General features: G+C 43.3%; 1 protein-coding gene across 2 annotated transcripts in view; it reads right to left on the bottom strand.

The window, feature by feature from the left end:
- Positions 1–4,513: 4,513 nt before the first annotated feature.
- The window catches only part of LOC130290387 (sodium- and chloride-dependent neutral and basic amino acid transporter B(0+)-like), a 28,737-nt gene continuing 13,475 nt past the window's right edge, over positions 4,514–19,775 (bottom strand). For both annotated transcript variants that reach the window (XM_056537970.1, XM_056537969.1), the window contains 6 exons: positions 17,492–17,617; positions 16,474–16,592; positions 13,589–13,688; positions 12,980–13,089; positions 5,596–5,763; positions 4,514–4,950 (listed from right to left, as the gene is read on the bottom strand). In XM_056537970.1, coding sequence (XP_056393945.1) covers positions 4,786–4,950; positions 5,596–5,763; positions 12,980–13,089; positions 13,589–13,688; positions 16,474–16,592; positions 17,492–17,617 — 788 coding nt within the window. In that variant the 3' untranslated portion in view covers positions 4,514–4,785. The remainder of the gene's footprint in view (positions 4,951–5,595; positions 5,764–12,979; positions 13,090–13,588; positions 13,689–16,473; positions 16,593–17,491; positions 17,618–19,775) is intronic.

Genomic DNA, 19,775 nt, shown 5'->3' with positions numbered 1-19,775 from the left:
AATAAATAATAGCTAACAATAACACAGGTGAAAAAACACAGTAGATGAGAAAAATGCTCCACAGTCTAACTGACTAAAATAAATAAACTGATTACTAGAAATTTCAAAATAATTGAATTCATCAATTATCGAACATTTTTGATTATTTCATTCAACCCAGAAGGGGCTAATGTAGCTAATTTATAGATCCAAAAGGATTCTCTATTTACTAATTGTTGTTATCTATTCGATACATCACTCAAAATATTTTCAATGATTTTAAGACTAAGAGGATCTGATGATTTTTGGTGTGTAATAGCAAAATGTCTCGATAGACTGTGGAGCATGAATTCATGTTTCCAATCCAATTTTTTCATCTACTGTGTTTTTTCACCTTCTGTGCTATTGTTATCTATTAGTTATTATTTAATGATTTTTCAAATTTTCTAGTCCAACATTTACTTTTTTTGTCATATAATCGCTGCAGTGTGCACATGAACCAGTGTTTTTGTGTTGTGTTCGTTGGCACCCTTTAGTTTTTAGTCTTTTCTATATGAGCTTTTTTTTTTTTTTTTTTTATCTTTGTTAGTTGTTCCTTTGTAATATAAACACATATTTTAAATATGTATGAAGATCTTTGTGAATTATATATCAATTTAGTAAAGAGTTAAATCTTGGATATATAACCCCATCTGCATCTATGTTTGCCATGCCTGAGGAAGCTGCATTGCATCTTGGTCAAATAAATACATTTTTACCTGAACCACTACACCTGGATTGTGTTTGTTCCGATCAGTGCCACAAAGTTCCCTGCCATTTATGAAGTTGCACTGAGCTGTTCAAGTTTCTAGGATAAGGCTGCAGATGGAAAACCGGCTTACTTCTACTACTCACTACTTGCTGTCCATTGTTGTGTATGTCGGTACACAACCGGAGCGTGTAAGAGACCACCTGTACCCCCTCCGACCCTGTCCAGCATCAGCCCGTGTGATCCTCCACAGGGAGCACCTCTGCTTTATATTTTAACATAAGACTGAAGGAAAAGGTCTATATAATGTGACAAGTGACTGGTAATCGACCTGATCCCCCAGATAATCGGGCGACCCGGTGGATTAGCAGTGCACTTGTGCACCTTATGTAAGTATTAAAATGTAGCCAACTGATAAGATTTAATGTTTAAAAAACTTTTTTCTTTTTTGTTTAATAACTTAATTTTTCCAGCATTCTCAATATGTTGAGTATAAAGTCCAAAATATTCAACAGATGGATCAGACTTTAATAATTCATAATAATTTTCAGCAGCTACGATGTTATATGCCTCAGCTAAATATTTAAGGATTTGGAAGAACTGCACGGATTCTACAGATTATGAACAACATTCCCGTATCCTACAAAATAGGTTCCGGGAGAAAGGATACCCTAAATGATTACTAACAGAGGCATACAAAAGAACGTGTACATTAGAAAAGAAAAAGATCTAATTATCCCTAAAAATAAATCTGTAGATGATAATTCTAAAAGAAGGATTAAACATCATTTTTTAACTACATATAATTCTGCCTCAGGTAGGATATGTCAAATTTTATCCAACCACTGGCCTATTTTAAAAAGTGACCCAGATTTAAAAGATCAACTTCCTAACAATCCACAAATTACTTTTTAGAAAACCGTGTCCCTCCACAACTACCATGCACCAAGAAAATTAAAATCAATAAATGACCCATCGAGAACAAAAGTGGAACAGCCTGGAATAAAGAAGTGCAATAAAACAAGATGCTTGTGCTGTAACATAAATCTCGAAAGTTGTATCTGCTGTAGATCTAATGTAACTAATGAGAAGTTCCAAATCAGGGACGTTTATACCTGCGACACGAGCTACGCTATTTATTTGCTTGAATGCCCCTGTCACTTGCAGTATGTGGACCGCACAGTTCAGACTGCGGTCCCGCATGAACACCAATGGTTTCAATATTTGCAAGAGGTTTTTTTTATTACATAGTGTGTCAAAACACTTTGCACAAGCACATGAAATCAATCCCGATATGTTGAAACACACTATTATTTACACAATTCCTTTGGACAAAAAGATTGCGTCCGAAAATTAATCAATAAAGAGTCCTATTGGATTTTTGAACTGAAATCCCTCACCCCGGATGGTTTGAATGAAACCTTAGAAAACACTAATTAAATGAAGAGTTAAAAGGTTTTCCTGACATGCAGTGGAGAGAAAAATATGTATTTTTTTTTAATCTTTTAATATTTGATTGATATTCTTAAATTATTGTAAACTATTGTTTATATTGGTGATTAAGGCACGTATATATATTTGGTTTTACAGATATTATTATAATAATATTACTTTTGTGTGTTAACATATTCATATGACCATCTGAATTGGCTTGAATGGTTCCAGTTCGGGTGGAAATACGGAATGTGATGTTATGTGAGTTACCTATATATCTGTATATTGTTTGTTTATGCTCTGTACGAACATGATGAAGAGGCCAGTCCAGGCCTTGAAACGCCTTGTTCTGTAAGTTTTAAGAAATCTGCAATGCAGTATCAAGTTTGGAATACCTACGGAGAGGTTGAGTGCTTGAGATTTACGATTACATATGGAGGACGAAGGGATCAGCTGCACCTGGGCTGTAACTTTGTTACGTTGCACAACCAAGCGGGTAAGCGCTTCCAGTAATTATATTGGGCACATGGTTTGATGGATGATTACACTATGGAGTGCTCCTTTGTTTGTTTTCTATAGTCTAGATTTAGACCAACTATAGGTTTGTCACACACAAGCCAGCCCCTTTCATGTGAAGCCATACTCACTTTCCACTAAGCCATGGCCCTACTTTGAGGAAACAGCAAAAGAAAACTTGCCTACAACTTATAATAAATGTGGTCAAGTCATGTAAGCCAGTTTTTCGTCACTAATGCAATAGTAAATCTAACTCACTAGCTCTAATATATCGTAACACTTATATGACATGGAACATCTAGACTATTCCTCTCGATTCCATAGATTTAAAGGGGTACTCCGGCCCTAAGACATCTTATCCCCTATCCAAAGGATAGGGGATAAGATGACTGATCGCGGGGGTCCCGCCGCTGGGGACCCCCGCAGTCTCTCATGCAGCACCCCCTATCATCAGCCTCACGGAGAGAAGATCACTTACTGTCTGATGCCCCCTCCCATAGGCTTGTATCGAGGGGGTGGGGCGTGATGTCACAAGGGGCGGAGGCGTGACGTGATTGTGAGTCATCAGATGCAGAGCTATCTTTGCTCCATGAGGTTGATGATAGGGGGTGCTGCATAAAATATTGCGGGGGGTCCCCAGCGTCGGGACCCCCACTATCAGACATCTTATCCCCTATCCTTTGGATAGGGGATAAGATGTCTTAGGGCCGGAGTACCCCTTTAGCATTAACCAACAAGCCATCAGATCAGACAGTTATCATCAAGTTATCATCCATCTTAGTTCATCCAGACCTACTACAGGGGTTCAAATATCAAGGGGAAGGGGGGGAGGCTGACGGAGCCACTTTGTCTTGGCCAGGCTATTAAGATATAAGGTTGGGACAGCTGAGTCTTTAACTCAACGGAAGGAAAGCCTAGCTACACCTTCGCCAATTCTATATTTGGTCTACTATGATAATAATGATACAAATATTTAGACTATTATCAAAATCTAACATTACCTATTTTGTATCCTCTACAGCATCCCCATTGGTATCACAACCCCAAGACAGAACAAGATTCTCCAAAGAGTAGCCTCATATTTACAAGTCTTTATTCTTGCAGTCGATTACTGTAATCTGTACAATCACGTTGGGATATTAATAAAAAAAAGTTCCTATATCCACTTGGCCCACTGATCCCTGGTGGATTTTTAATTAAAAAAAGTTCCTATATCCACTTGGTCCACTCATCCTGGTGGATTTTCCTGTGACTTGTGGGTTTGACTGCACCTTGGAACGTGGAAATAATAAGTTTGTTCACCTGGTTCCAGCCTTTTTGGCATATTGCTTTACATCTTGCCGTTAGTCCGTAGGTGTTGTCCACATGGTGCTGCAGCAAGATGAAATCTTTCTACCATTATTAGGGATGGGCCTAATTACCACAACTCTAGAAAGTGAAGATATATAGGGACTATGAAAGCCCATTGAAAATGCACTACTCCCTATATATCCTCACTTTAGACCTGATGGCACTGCATGAAGAAGTGTCCCAACTTTTTTGTTTGATAATCTGTACAGTGGTTTTAGGCATAATTCGCCAAAACAAAGTGACCTGCGCAATATTACACGTTTTTTTTAACAAGGTTACTCTGTACAGTTACAATGAGAGATTCCTCCAATTTTAGCAGAGTTCATAAAGGCGCTGGAGATCAGGATAAAATGCAACTTTTCTTCATTCCCACACTGCAACGCGTTTCGCGGAAGTTCCGGTTCATCAGACAGTTGCCTGATGTAGCGGAACTTCCGCAAAACGCGTTGATGGGAATAAAGAAAAGTTGCATTTTATCCTGATCTCCAGCGCCTTCTCCAGTGCAATCTCTCATTGTATCTGTGGTTATGCGAGGTGGAGTGGCTGCTGAAATTTTATTACATCATACGTTCTTCCATGGTTGTACTTGGATGGAGTACAACTATTGTTGGTAAGCTTAGCGTTACCACCACATCCTTGGGTATCACACAAGGGAGTGCATCCTATTGTTTTTTCTTTTCTACTCTGTACAGTTGACCATGAGTTAAGTTAAACATGTTTTCTGTGGACAGTCCAAAAAATGTGTACAGATGAAATATTCAGTCTTTCTGAAATGAAGAATTATCGAATCCCGTAATGTCTGGAATTTCAACATCAGTTTCTTGCTTGGCAGTATCATCCTTCATATGTTTGTACCGCTCACCACGGTTTTTCGGCAGTCGGGGGCCCCAGTTTTCAGTTGGTCTACAACATTTTGCAATGCGCTAAGAAGGCAAAAGATTTACAGTTATTAACAGTAATATTAAAATAATACATCTATATAAACAAAGTTAACATGATATGTACATAACACTTTGTATAACACTATACTGTATGTATTTAACTGTAATACATTTTAATAAGGATATACAATTTCTTACATTTGGCTGGGGGCATGTTAAAAATAAAATATATGTCATACTCATCTACTCAGAATCCTCACAGCTGCCATTCTGACTCCTGCAGGTCCCCACTTGTCACCGCTTCTTCCTGGTTCCTGTGACGAAGCATTTCATAAGAAAGTACCTGCTTAGTCAATCACTCAGTTAGGAGGGACACTGCTGCAGCCAATGAATAGCTGAACAGGCAGTTCCTACTGAAGCAATGGACCACAGGAGCAAGGAAGAAGCGGTGATGAGTGTCCTAGAGTCCTAGAGTTTTTTTTATGTGCATACAGCCGTATCTAAAAAAGTTTATATCCCCAGACAACTCCTTTAATTCAGATCATCACCATAAAATATGCCACCTAAATGGGCACCGTCATGTAGAAAAAACATTTGATACGTCATAGAGACATATTAAACGTTTTGATATGTTGGGGTCTGAGTTAATCAAAGCAACAGGTAAACTGTTAAGTAAAGGATACTGACCTGAAAAATATTACCAGGAGCTTGAATTACTTTCACAATAGCTATAATGGGAATCCATATGAGGCAAAAAACAACCATTAGGAAGCCAAGTATGACTGACCATTTAGGATATACTACACCACCATAAGATGGAGTCTCAAAGGTGACCAGTGACCAGACTAAAATTACCTGTAAAAAAGAAGCATAAAAATAAAATAATTTAAGTGTATTTTTCTGTAATTACACACTCAGATGCCTAACGGAGACTTTCTTTCATTTATGTAGTTTTTTAGTGTTTTCTTATTTATTATAATGATACAAAGTCCCATTATCCCAAAGGACAAACCTTACGCTGATAAATACATTTTTACATCCTGTTGAAATGTCCTGTTCTATTTTAATTTTGAAGAACGATGGTCCAAATGTATTAATGTGTCAAACACTGGTCAGATTTCCCAATAACAACACATCACAGCCCATATTTCACTTCACCAGAGCAATTTAAGAAATTAAAGCAGAGGTGTAATTTTTTTTGCAATGGACAGTCTCTGACATATTCCATCAGTTTTTATCTGTTTGCATACATTTCCAAACTTACCAATATTTATTTATTTATTTATTCATTTAGTGTATTTTTGTTAGAGATGTTATCTTAAAGGGGTACCCCGCACCAAGACATCTTATCCCCTATCCAAAGTTTAGGGGATAAGATGTCTGATCGTGGGGGTCCCGCCGCTGGGGACCCTGCAATCTCGGTTGTGGCACCCCAGACATCCGGTGCATGGAGCGAACTTCGCTCAGTGCCAGATGACTAGCGATGCGAGGCGTAGGCTCGTGACGTCACGATCACGCCCACATCGTGACATCATGGCCATGCCCCCTCAATGCAAGTCTATGGGAGGGTTTGATGCCATCACACCCCCTCCCATAGACTTGAGGTGGCGTGGCTGTGATGTCATGAGCTGGATGTGGCCGTGACATCACAAGTCTCTGGCGTTGCACTTGACGCTCTAAACGAACGCCGGATGCAACAGGGAGATTGCTGGGACCCCCCGGGATAAGATATCTAGGGGCGGAGTACCCCTTTAAAGCATTACTGTTGCACAGACATGTCAAAAGTTAAGATTAGTTTAGATTAGCACCATAAACTAAAATGGAGCCTGTCTCTTGTCATTTGGACTGTGCACCAAGAAGGGAATTGACGCATTTTGCGGTGTGGTTCGCTTGGCTATGTCTGAAGATCGGAGGGGATCTTAGCACAGAGACCCTGACTTATCTTAACTTTTGACATGCTTGTACGACATGTAAAAAGTTAATTTAAGTGACAGTAACACTTTTAATTTATAATTACCGTAATCAATGTATAACTCATTTTTAATTTATTTTAAGTTAATTAAAAAAAGAAAATGCATGCCAGAGATGATTCCACCAGATACAATAAAATATCTATCCTGTAGAATTTTGTTGGTAAAGAGTTGCATTGTACCCAAACTAAAGTTCTGTGTAGAACATGGGTGCACATTTCATATGGTGCTGGTTAAAAAAAAAAAAAAAAAAGGTACAGTATGTAACATCTATGTCAATGCTCAAAATAAAGGACTGGACTAATGCCCACTATACAGTACCTGGAAAAATAAAAATGTTAAAGATATTCCTCATAACAAACTCTCAAAATCAATAAATAAATATATCACCTATAAAACGCATCTTAACTCCACAGAGAAATAATGTAGTAAGAATCAATAGACTATGTTCAGTCCCAGTCTCTATAAAACAGACTATGGTGGCTTATTGTGTAAGCGTGTCTTTTGGATACATCATAATGGGAGCAAATGGAGTTGGGGGAACCCCTGGCATAGTTACGCCTTGATGGGGGTTTTAGTGACCTTTCCATATGGAATAGGGGTAATTTGGGTTACAGAGGGGATGGCAAGGTAATCAGGGGTATAAGGGGTTAATTTACTGCTGCCCCTTTAAGGGACGGCAGCAGGTGGCTTGAAAGTGGGGTGACAGGGAGGTCATCTGGAGGGGAGGGGGGAGTGTATATAAAAGGTTGCTATGGGGGAGGGTACTCACCAGTCGGCGTGGGGAAGTAGGAAGAATGTGCCATGTCGTCCCTGGATGATCTATTCACCCGCCTCCAGGCTGCTGCGGCCTCTCATGGGGATGCTTGGGTGCAGGAGCAGGTACAGAGGGTGCTGAGGAGTGGCAGAGGGGTGCAGGTGGACTCCCTCCCTGGCTTGTGGCGCGGGTCTCGCAGGTCCAGGGATCCAGAGCACTTGAGTCCCGAGCCCACTCCCCGCACCAGGCGGCGGTGTCAGAGCCCTGTGCAGTCCTCTCGGGAGCCGGCGGCTGCTGCGCTCGGGTGTACATCTGGGCCGGCTTCCCAGAGGTCTGCGGCAGGGCGTACGGCAGCGGCTACGGGATGGGTGGTAGCCGGCCCCTCCGCTCCTTCCCTACAGCGCAGCCTGGGTGGTGGTGCGGCCGTCCCTGAGGAGGAGATGGGCCGGAGGACATCGAGGCATGGGGCCAGAGGTGAATGGGGGCGGCCAGAGCTGGGAGTGTGGCCGGCCCCCCTGCTAGGACTGCAGCAGCATCCACATCTGCCTGGCATGGTGGCGGGGCCTTCCTGTATTGTGGCCCATCAGGTTAGAGGCGGGGCCGGCCCGGGATAGTCCTGGTTTGGGCTCCAGACAGCTTTCTGGGGCCAATGCAACAGGAGTGAGCGGACCGGAGGCAGCAGAGACACGGCAAGCTCACCTTCTCCTGGGGGGAGTGCATCCACACAGCGGAGTTCCAGGTATGCAGGAGCAGCCAGGTCAGGTCGGAGGCCCTCTCTTTCCCCTGCTACCAGCGTCTCCTTGCTGGGCAGAGATGATACATTTGCTAGAAGACTGCAGGATCCTGTGTGTTCCAGTGAGAGGAGTGGGCCACCTGGTGGTAGGATTCGGCATCGCAGGTCTGAAGCTGCAGCTGGGGACTGTTCTCCAGATGCTTTTTCCCTATCTGATTTTGTTGCAGATGCTAAAGAGGAGCTGGCGGAGCCGGATCAGATGGCGGCCCGTGAGGGGGCCAGTCGGCGGTGGGAGCCTGGAGCGGACTTGGTGGACTCGTCAGCGTTGGATGGCAGGAGAGCGTCCGGCGATCCTAGGGAGCGGATGTCCGTGCCTGTGGCTGCTCGGGCATCGGCTTCAGGTCAGCCTGGTGAGTCCACTGGGGTTATGGGGCAGGGGTCGGTTTCTGTTAATGTGGCGGGTGATGGGGGGTTGCGGGATTTGCTTGCGTAGCTGTTAGGTGTGTTGTCTGGGTGTCCTGGGGGTGTTGGCGGGGGGTGTCCCCAGTTCCAGTGTGGGTTGCTCCGGGGGCTGGCGTGCAGTTGGCGGCTCCGGCAGCTGGTGGAGGTGCGGCGGGGACTGCAGTGATAGCTAAGGCTGTAGTTGAGGATGTGCATATGGTCGATTCCACGAAGTTTACGTTTGTTTTGAGGGGCTGTTGGGGGCTCACCTGAAACCAGAGGTGAAGGAGAAGATCTGGAAGGAGGAGTATGTCGAGATCGTCTCCTTGCTTCTGTTGGAGAAATTTAACCTACATAGGAAAAAGCTGGAGGAGAGTAAGAAGGAGGAGGAAGAGAAGCGACGGTATCGGCTGATACCCTACATGTTTACTAACTGGATGCAGGCTTTTTCTATATTGGCGAACATTGTTCAGCGCTTTTCGGCTATTTTGATTCCATTGGGGAGGCATATAGGATGTATGGGGGAGTGGCTTGGCTGCGTTATGATTGAACATTTTCGTCAGCGCAAGGCGGTTCGGCCTTCCTTGAGGTGGGATCATAAGGACATTATGGCCGCTCCTTGTGGGGGGGGTCTCAGCCCTTTCAAGGGGCGGCTGGCGGTTTCTCAGCGGCCAGACAGTCGGCTGGTTCGCGACATGGCTGATGTTGGCAGTACAACGAGGGGCATTGCCGTTTCCTCGCTGATTGTAAATTCAAACACTAGTGCTCGGGTGCGTTCAGTTGTTTTTTGGAATGTGTGGTGCAGCAGGAGGCCGGTTGGTCATCGGTGCTGCATTACCTGGATGACTTTCTTTTTTTGGGGCCGAAGGGCTCTCGAATTTGATAGGTGTTGTTGCATACTATGGAGGCGGTTGCGCAGCGTTTTGGGGTCCCGCGGGCTCCAGATAAGAGGGAAGGCCTGTCTACGGTCGTGAAGTGATTGACTCGGATCGGATGGAGTGTCGCGGACGGCATTTGTTGTGAGGGTGTTATTTTCTATGCTTTTCTTGTTTTTGTGTTTTTCAGGTCGCGGAAGGTGTTTGATGTTGATTCTCGGCCACTCATATGTTCGTCGGGGTGCAGTTCGGGCTGCTGTAAGGCGGGACGGTAGACAGCTGTGTTTTTCGAGAGACTCGGCGGTGTTACGTTGGATCGGGACTGGTGGCACGCTGTGGGGTAGGGTGCTCCCTGAGGTACAATTTTATGCTTCTTTAGACCGCGCCCCGGACGTATTGGTGGTGCATGCCGGGGGTAACGATTTGGGCCTTTGGTCATCTTGGTAGATACACAAGGGATATTAAACTAGACATTTTGAGATTGCAGTCTACCTTTCCAGGTCTACTTTTTGTGTGGTCCGACATGGTGGCACGGGGGGTGTGGTGGCACGCCCGGTCGGTGGATCGGCTGAATATGGCTAGGGTTAAACTGAACAAGGAGGCTGGTCGCTTTGTTTGTCGAAATGGGGGAATAGTGGTGCGGCACATTGACCTGGAGGGGTAGGGGTATTGAGATTGCTTTGAGTGTGTGGTGGGATGAAAGTTAGCAAGGTGTCACTATCTTTCACCTGTGGGGTGTAAAAGGGTCCCGGGGGTGGTAGTAGTTTGAAAAATAAATGTTTGAGATTGTTCAATTGGGCCTCCTGGTGGTGGTTCTGGGCCTCAGGAGTTTGGTGCAGAAGGTTATCTGGGTTCCCCTGGGCCAGGGGTAAGAGCATGGTGCACATGTCTGATTGGGGAGGGGAGTGCCCGCCAGTGAACTTTGGTTATGTTTATATGTATAACATATTTAATTGTTATTTATTTGTTTGTAAAATAAATGGGCCACACGGCCCAATTTTTCCACAATTTGTGTCAGTGTCCTTTTTTGGGAAAAAGAGGTTATAATCGGTTGGGAGTGGGATTAGAGGGGAAGGGATGTATCTAAAATCCCATCCAATCATAGGAGCAAACGGAGCGGGGAGAACCCCTGGCGTAGTGGCGCCTTGACGGGGGTTTTAGGTGCCCTTCCATATGGAATAGGGGGTAATTTGGGTTACAGGAGGGATGGCAAGGTAATGGGGGGTATAAGGGGTTAATTTAATGCTGCCCCTTTAAGGGACGGCAGCAGGTGGCTTGAAAGTGGGGTGACAGGGAGGTCATCTGGAGGGGAGGGGGGAGTGTATATAAGGGGTTGCTATGGGGGAGGGTACTCACCAGTCGGTGTGTGGAAGCAGGAAGAAGGTCCCGCCCACCCGCCCCTTTTTATTGTTGTTTGGTTGGTTGGGTAGCGATCGGTGGTGTGACGTGTGAAAGGGTCCCGGGGGAGGTATTAGTTTGAAAAATAAATGTTTGAGATTGTTCAATTGGGTCTCCTGGTGGTGGTTCTGGGCCTGGAGTTTGAAGGATGGTGCAAAAGGTTATCTGGGTGCCCCTGGGCCAGGTGGTCGCGGCCAGGGGTAAGAGCATGGTGCACAAGTCTGATTGGGGGAGAGGAGTGCCCTCTAGTGAACTTTGGTTATGTTTATATGTATAACATATTTAACCTCTTAAGGACCCATGACGTATGCGTACGTCATGAGTCCCGGTCCTGCGATATAACGCGGGGTCACACGGTGACCCCGCATCATATCGCGGCGGGCCCGGCGTCATAGTGAAGCCTGGACCCGCCTCTAATAGCGCGCGGCACTGATCGCTGTGCCGCGCTATTAACCCTTTAGCTGCGCGCTCAAAGCTGAGCCGCGCGGCTAAAAACGAAAGTAAAATGTGCCGGTTAGCTCAGAGAGCTGTTCGGGATCGCCGCGATATAATCGCGGCATCCCGAACAACTGTAGCACAGGAGGAGGTCTTCTTACCTTCTCCTGCGCTGTCCGATCGCCGAATGAATGCTTCAAGCCTGAGATCCAGGCTTGAGCAATCAATCGCCGAAAACACTGATTGATCCATTCCTATGGAGATGGATCAATCAGTGTAAAAGATCAGTACATGCAATGTCATAGCCCCCTATAGGAGCTATAATATTGCATAAGAAAAGTGTAAAAAAATCATTAACCCTTTCAATTATCCCTTCCCTTAATAAAAGTTTGAATCACCCGGCATTTCCAAAAATAAAAAAACATTATGTAAATAATAATAAAAATAAACATATGTGGTATTGCCGCGTGCGTAAATGTCCGAATTATAAAAATATACCGCTTTTTAAACCGCTCGTTCAATGGCGTACGCGCAAAAAAATAAATAAAAAGTGATCAAAAAGTCTGATCAGAATAAAAATGGTACCACTAAAAACTTCAGATGACGGCGCAAAAAATGAGTCCTCAAAGCGCCCTGAACACAGAAAAATAAAAAAGTTATAGGGGTCAAAAGATGACCATTTTAAACGTATAAATTTTCCTGCATGTATTCATGATTTTTTTCGGAAGTGATACAAATTCAAACCTATACAAGTAGGGTATCATTTTAACCGTATGGACCTACAGAATAAAGATAAGGTATCATTTTTGACAAAAATGTACTGCGTAAAAACAGAAGCCCCCAAAACTTACAAAATAGTGTTTTTTCATCAATTTTGTCGCACATTGATTTTTTTTCCCGTTTCACCGTCGATTTTTGGGTAAAATTACTAATGTCATTACAAATTAGAATTAGTGACGCAAAAATTAAGCCATTATATATAATTTTAGGCGAAAATTTTTAAGAGTTAGGATTTTTTAAAGTTAAGGAGGAAAAATTGAAAATGAAAAAACGGAAAAAGCCCGGGTCCTTAAGGGGTTAACTGTTATTCATTTGTTTGTTAAATAAATGGGCCACATGGCCCAATTTTTCCACAATTTGTGTCAGTGTCCTTTTTGGGGGAAAAGTAGTTATAATCAGTTGGGAGTGGGTTTAGAGGGGGAAGGGATGTATCTAAAATCCCATCCAGTCATGATAAATATACTATTTGTTTAATATGTGTAGACCATGTTTGGCATGGTACTTTGGTTTGGGTAGAGTTTTTATGCAGACGGGGGCTTTAACAGGTAGAAATATAGTGGGGCCAATTGTATATTTGATCTATGATGATCCATTTAAATTAAAAAAATTTAAATTAAAAAACAAGCAGATCTTCTCACAGGATAGCCAAATGCCATATGAACAGATCCTGACTAAAACTTACAGCTAACAATACCGGGGATACAAAATACCAGCAGGCTCTCCACCACAGCCAGAAGATCCAGGGCTTCTTTCCTATCATCATCTCAATATCCATGATCACCCTATTGCCACCTGTTGGAATGAAACAAGTAATTGGATTAGTCACTGATAAACTTGGGAAACACAATCCATAGAGACCAAGCCATTGGGGAAATGTTTAATACATACAGTACACAATGTTCAATGAACGCAGTCTTTTATTTTTCTAAAAGTGAAAAGCGATCTGATTGGTTGCTATAAGCACATGGTCAACTTTTCCTCTGCACAGGTTTTCATGAATCTCCCCCCTATGTGTTTTTTTTTTTACTTATGTCTCATGGATATTATACATTTTTATTTTAAGAAATATTGATGATCTTTGCATAATACGTTGTTTCCGTAGGTTATTTTGGCACTTTGTACGCTTATAAGTATTATATTCTGTCAAATTTCCCTACATGAGCCTACATTTATATAGGTGTAACTCTGTTGGACTCTACTGTTTTCTTTTAAGGGGGAATCATGTCAGGAGCAAAACCCTAAATTAAATTTATATAAAGATATAAATATAGAAATGTTTGTGGAGGTTTACCGTAAATCCAGATAACTGCCACCAATTCCAAAACTGCGGCAAACAGCAATGCCCATCCCCCACAGAAGGAGTCAATGAGATTTACCCAGTATATGCCCGACTGTAAAAGGGAAAAACAAGTTACATAAAAGCTGCTTTACACAACAGCATCATCAGACTGGTTTATTAACCTCTTAAGGAAGCAAGGCGTATGGATACGCCCTGCATTCCGAGTCCTTAAGGACACAGGCTAGCGGTGGGGACCGGAGCCGGATGCCTGCTGAAATCATTCAGCAGGCATCCCAGCATATCGCCCAGGGGGGTCATTATGTCCCCCCATGTCGACGATGGCCGCAGATCGCTGGACAATTCAGTCCAGCGATCTGCGGCAATTCCGGGTCAATTGGGTCTCCAGTGACCCGGTGACCCGGAATTACTGGCTGATCGGGGCCGTCTCTGACGGCCCCGAACAGCCAGAGCCTGCAGGGGTGCGGTGGCACTGGTGCCACCTCACGATCGCCCTGATTCGTTGGCTGACCAATCAGGGCGCCTGCTGCGGGTGTCACTCCGGCACCCGCTCCGCCCCTCTTCCGGAGGACGTGATCGGGTGCAGGAAGACGACCCCGGGTGCTGGGGACCCCGATCCCAGGCGTCCATGTTGGGATCGGGGCCCCAGGAGTGACGGCGGCGGCGAGGGACAGTCCTGCGACGGAGCAGCAGCAGGAGGTGAGTGACAGCCTCCTGCTGTTGCTTAGCAGCAGCTCCCAGCATGCAAAAAGAGCATGCTGGGAGCTGTAGTTATGCAACAGCAGGAGGCAGACCACCACAACTCCCAGCATTCCCTTATGGGCATGCTGGGACTTATGGTTTTGCAACAGCTGGAGGCACATTTTTTCTATGGAAAAGTGTACCTTCAGCTGTTGTATAACTACAACTCCCAGCTTGCACAAACAGCTAAAGTGCATGCTGGGAGTTGTAGTGGTGCATCTGCTGGTTGCATAACTACAACTCCCAGCATGCCCATTGACTGTCGGTGACTGCTGAGAGTTGTAGTCTTGCAACAGCTGAAGGCACACTGGCTGTGAAACTCAGTTTTTTTTTTTTACCTAACTCAGTGTTTCACGACCGGTGTGCCTCCAGCTGTTGCAAACTACAACTCCCAGCAGTCACCTTACACCATGCACCGTACATGCTAGGAGTTGTAGTTTTGCAACAGCTGGATGTCTCCCCCTCCCCCCCCCAATGTGAATGTACAGGGTACACTCACATGGGCGGAGGCTTACAGTAAGTATCCGGCTGCAAGTTTGAGCTGCGGCAAATTTTCTGCAACAGCTCAAACTTCCAGCGAGAAACTACTGTGAACCCCCGCCCGTGCGACTGTACCCTAAAAACACTACACAACCACAAAATAAAATAAAAAGTAAAAAAACACTACATATACACATACCCCTACATAGCCCCCCTCCCCTCCCCAATAAAAATGAAAAACGTCTGATACGCCACGGTTTCCAAAACGGAACCTCCAGCAAAACAACTACTCCCAGTATTGCCAGATAGCCACTGACTGTTCAGGCATGCTAGGAGTTTTACAACAGCTGGAGGCACCCTGTTTGGGAATCACTGGCGTAGAATTCCCCTATGTCCACCCCTATGCAATCCCTAATTTAGGCCTCAAATGCGCATGGCGCTCTCACTTTGGAGCCCTGTCGTATTTCAAGGCAACAGTTTAGGGTCGCATATGGGGTATCGCCGTACTCGGGAGAAATTGTGTTACAAATTTTGGGGGGTATTTTCTGCTTTTACCCTTTTTACATATGCAATAGTCGTGAAACGTCTGTGCGGTATTAAGGTTCACTTAACCCCTTGTTACATTCCCCGAGGGCTCTAGTTTCCAAAATAGTATGCCATGTGGGTTTTTTTTTGCTGTCCTGGCACCATAGGGGTTTCCTAAATGCGGCATGCCCCCAGAGCAAAATTTGCTTTCAAAAAGCCAAATGTGACTCCTTCTCTTCTGAGACCTGTAGTGCACCAGCAGAGCACTTTAAACCTGAACTGGTCCCTGAAAAGAGTGAGTTTCAAAATTTAGCGAAAAATTGGAAAATTGCTGCGGAACTTTGAAGCCCTCTGGTGTCTTCCAAAAGTAAAAACTCATCAATTTTATGATGCAAACATAAAGTAGACATATTGTATATGTATGTGTAAATTTATTTGGAATATCCATTTTCCTTACAAGCAGAGAGCTTCAAAGTTAGAAAAATGCAAAATTTTCTAATTTTTCATCAAATTTTGGGATTTTTCACCAAGAAAGGATGCAAGTTACCACAAAATGTTACCACTATGTTAAAGTAGAATATGTCACGAAAAAACAATCTTGGAATCAGAATGATAACTAAAAGCATCAGAGTTATTAATGTTTAAAGTGACAGTGGTCAGATTTGCAAAAAATGGCCGAGTCCTTAAGGTGAAAAAGGGCTCAGTCCTTAAGGGGTTAATATGGATTCAATTCTACAAGTCATTATGAACATACAAAAAGACCATTTTATCTTTTCACTTGTCACCACTACTTGTTTCTGGTGTTCCATTTGGAGCCTCTACCTATTGAGGAACTGTAGAAATCTTGGATACAATATGTTATCACAATAAGGGTTTGTTGATCAACAGACAAAAAGTAGCACAAAACGCCAGCGTCATCATGCAAAATGCCACCTTCTTACCACTGTACACACTATCTTTACGTTGTGCTTTATTTACAGTATGTACATTATAAATGGCCACCTAGGGCCAGTGAACCCTATGTATAGTTTACATTGAAGCTAGATAGACTATTCCTATACTTTCTGTAAATTCTTATTGAAATCAGCCTAAAAGTCTATAGCCTCAAGTCAGATATTACTTTCAGTACTTACCTGAGTCACACAAGGAAGCCCAAGGAGAAATAACATGGCACATATTGCTGCAGTAAGGGGAATCCTCATTTTTTTCATTAATGCTGGAAACACGTCTTGTATTGTAGTAGTGAGAGTTTCTACAAAGATAAAAAAATAATAATAATAAGCTAATCTTAAAAAGGTGACAAGATCCAAATAAGACTCATAGAGCAAGTTGCCCATAGCAATCATTTTTCAGATGGTCTTCAACTGTAGAACGTTGCATAGTCTATAACTGGAGTTGGAACCTATGTTCTGTAAAATGCCTTCTTCAGAAGAAACTTTAAGTCACTTGGCACCTTGATCGTCTTGTGAATGTATTCTCTTCTCACATGTTAAAGATGTAGCATGTTGGACACTTACCCTTCACGTTTCCCTCAATTTAGGACTTGCCCCTATTATGATTCACACATTTGACCCTAGACTGTCCACCATGGTTCAATCCCCAATAAGGGAGATCTTAAGACTTCTCCAACAGTATTTTGCTAATAAACCCCTAAAACATTGGGCCTCATTTACTAAACTTAAACCGACCTGTTTTTGTCTGGTTATTTTGGCGCAGAGTCTGCACCAGTCTGCGCCAGTTTGTGACAGTGTGCGCCTGAAAAACTCCAACAAACCCGACATTGCACTGTGAAAAGCTGAAAGGGGGCGTGATCTGCCTCAGAGGGGGCGTGGTTGGTTAAAAAGGGGCGTGGTTTCACAACCCGACCGATTTACTATTGAATTCACAGAAAATCCTGTGGGTAAATGGCTGGAAATATTGACCTAGAAAAAGCTGGTCAGAAAATGTTCCTGACTTATTTTAGTAAATAGAGAGGAATCCTGCAAGTCTGAAGCAATATTTCCCACTAGTAAAAACCCAACACTCTTAGTAAATGAGGCCCATTTTACCCTCCCTCATTACCCCTTCAGTCCCCCTGACCAAATTTCTCATCATCCTTCCCTATACATACATTTGTACCAAAGAGGACATTATAAATTGTGTTCAGCTTACCTATTAGAGCAAACTGTGAGTCAAGTCCCAAAGCCAACAGCATGCAAAAGAATAGAATTGACCAGAGAGGAGAAATTGGCAATTTTGCCAATGCATCAGGGTAAGCAATAAAAGCTAACCCAAATCCTAAAGAAAACATAATTCATTATAAGTCTTAAAATTCCAAAATACAACTACTATAAAGGTATGATTGTTTTATTCTGCATATACAGCATCTAGCAGGACAGTGTGATGACATCACATGTCATAAAACCATAGTACCTTTCATCAAACCATATTTTGTAAACAGAGTCAGATTATATTCTGTAACTACTCCTAACACCCTTCCTGCCCTTAAAAAATAAATCTGAGCTTTAACCCCTTAACGACGCAGGACGTATATTTACGTCCTGCGCCGGCTCCCGCGATATGAAGCGGGATCGTGCCGCGATCCTGCATCATATCGCTTCGGTCCCGGCGCTCATCAGCGGCCGGGACCCACGGCTAATACCACACATCGCCGATCGCGCCGATGTGCGGTATTAACCCTTTAGAAGCGGCGGTCAAAGCTGACCGCCGCTTCTAAAGTGAAACTGAAAGTATCCCGGCTGCTCAGTCGGGCTGTTCGGGACCGCCGCGGTGAAATCGCGGCATCCCGAACAGCTGACCGGACACCGGGAGGGCCCTTACCTGCCTCCTCGGTGTCCGATCGACGAATGACTGCTCCGTGCCTGAGATCCAGGCAGGAGCAGTCAAGCGCCGATAATGCTGATCACAGGCGTGTTAATACACGCCAGTGATCAGCATAGGAGATCAGTGTGTGCAGTGTTATAGGTCCCTATGGGACCTATAAGACTGCAAAAAAATGTTAAAAAAAGGGTTAATAAAGGTCATTTAACCCCTTCCCTAAGAAAAGTTTGATTCACCCCCCTTTTCCCATAAAAAAATAAAACAGTGTAAAAAAATAATTAAATAAACATATGTGGTATCGCCGCGTGCGTAAATGTCCGAACTATAAAAATATATCATTAATTAAACTGCACGGTCAATGGCGTACGCGCAAAAAAGTTCCAAAGTCCAAAAAAGCGTATTTTGGTCACTTTTTATACCATTAAAAAAATGAATAAAAAGTGATCAAAAAGTCTGATCAAAACAAAAATCATACCAATAAAAACTTCAGATCACGGTGCAAAAAATGAGTCCTCATACCACCCTGAACGTGGAAAAATAAAAAAGTTATAGGGGTCAGAAGATGACATTTTTAAACGTATAAATTTTCCTGCATGTAGTTATGATTTTTTCCAGAAGTGCGACAAAATCTAACCTATATAAGTAGGGTATCATTTTAACCGTATGGACCTACAGAATAATGATAAGGTGTAATTTTTACCGAAATATGCACTGCGTAGAAACGGAAGCCCCCAAAATTTACAAAATGGCGTTTTTTTTTTATTTTGTCGCACAATGATTTTTTTTCCGTTTCGCCGGCATTTTTGGGTAAAATGACTAATGTCACTGCAAAGTAGAATTGGCGACACAAAAAATAAGCCATAATATGGATTTTTAGGTGGAAAATTGAAAGGGTTATGATGTTTAAAAGGTAAGGAGGAAAAAACGAAAGTGCAAAAACGGAAAAACCCTGAGTCCTTAAGGGGTTAAAAAGCTGTGTATCATACCTTTTCTAATGCTCACATTGTGTGAGCTCCTTGCAGGAGAAAGTGGGCGATTCCCAACAGGTACAACGTCACTGAAGCCTGCAAGAGCTGTGCCTCACCATGTCCTGCACACACTTCCTGAGTTTGGTCTCCTGCCAGGTCGGGAGAAGACCAAACTAACTGATTGACTTGCACAAGGAACAGAACAGAGCCACCTAGTGGCTGTTTTTCCAATCACATTAAAAACATATAAAGGTTGAGAATTTTAACAGCAGGTAAATAGCAAAGTGTCTTATGATTACATAAGGAACAATATATTTTAAATTTAGTTTGGTGACAGGTACTCTTTAAAGGAGTATTCCAGTGGGAAAAAAAATTCTGGTGGCAGAAGGTTGTACAGATTTGTAAATTACTTCTATTTAAAAATCATAATCCTTCAGTACTTATCAGCTGCTGTATACTACAGAGGAAGTTTTATAGTTCTTTTCTATTTGACCACAGTGCTCTCTGCTGACACCTCTGTTAAAGTCAGGAACTGTCCAGAGCAGGAAAGGTTTGCTATAGGTATTTGCTCCTACTCTTGGCAGTTCCTGACATGGAACAGAGGTGTCAGCAGAGAGCACTGTGGTCAGACAGAAAAGAACTACACA

This window comes from Hyla sarda, chromosome 9 (genome assembly GCF_029499605.1).
Source record: "Hyla sarda isolate aHylSar1 chromosome 9, aHylSar1.hap1, whole genome shotgun sequence".
Classification (NCBI taxonomy): domain Eukaryota; kingdom Metazoa; phylum Chordata; class Amphibia; order Anura; family Hylidae; genus Hyla; species Hyla sarda.
This window is presented reverse-complemented; position numbering and strand designations above follow the sequence as displayed.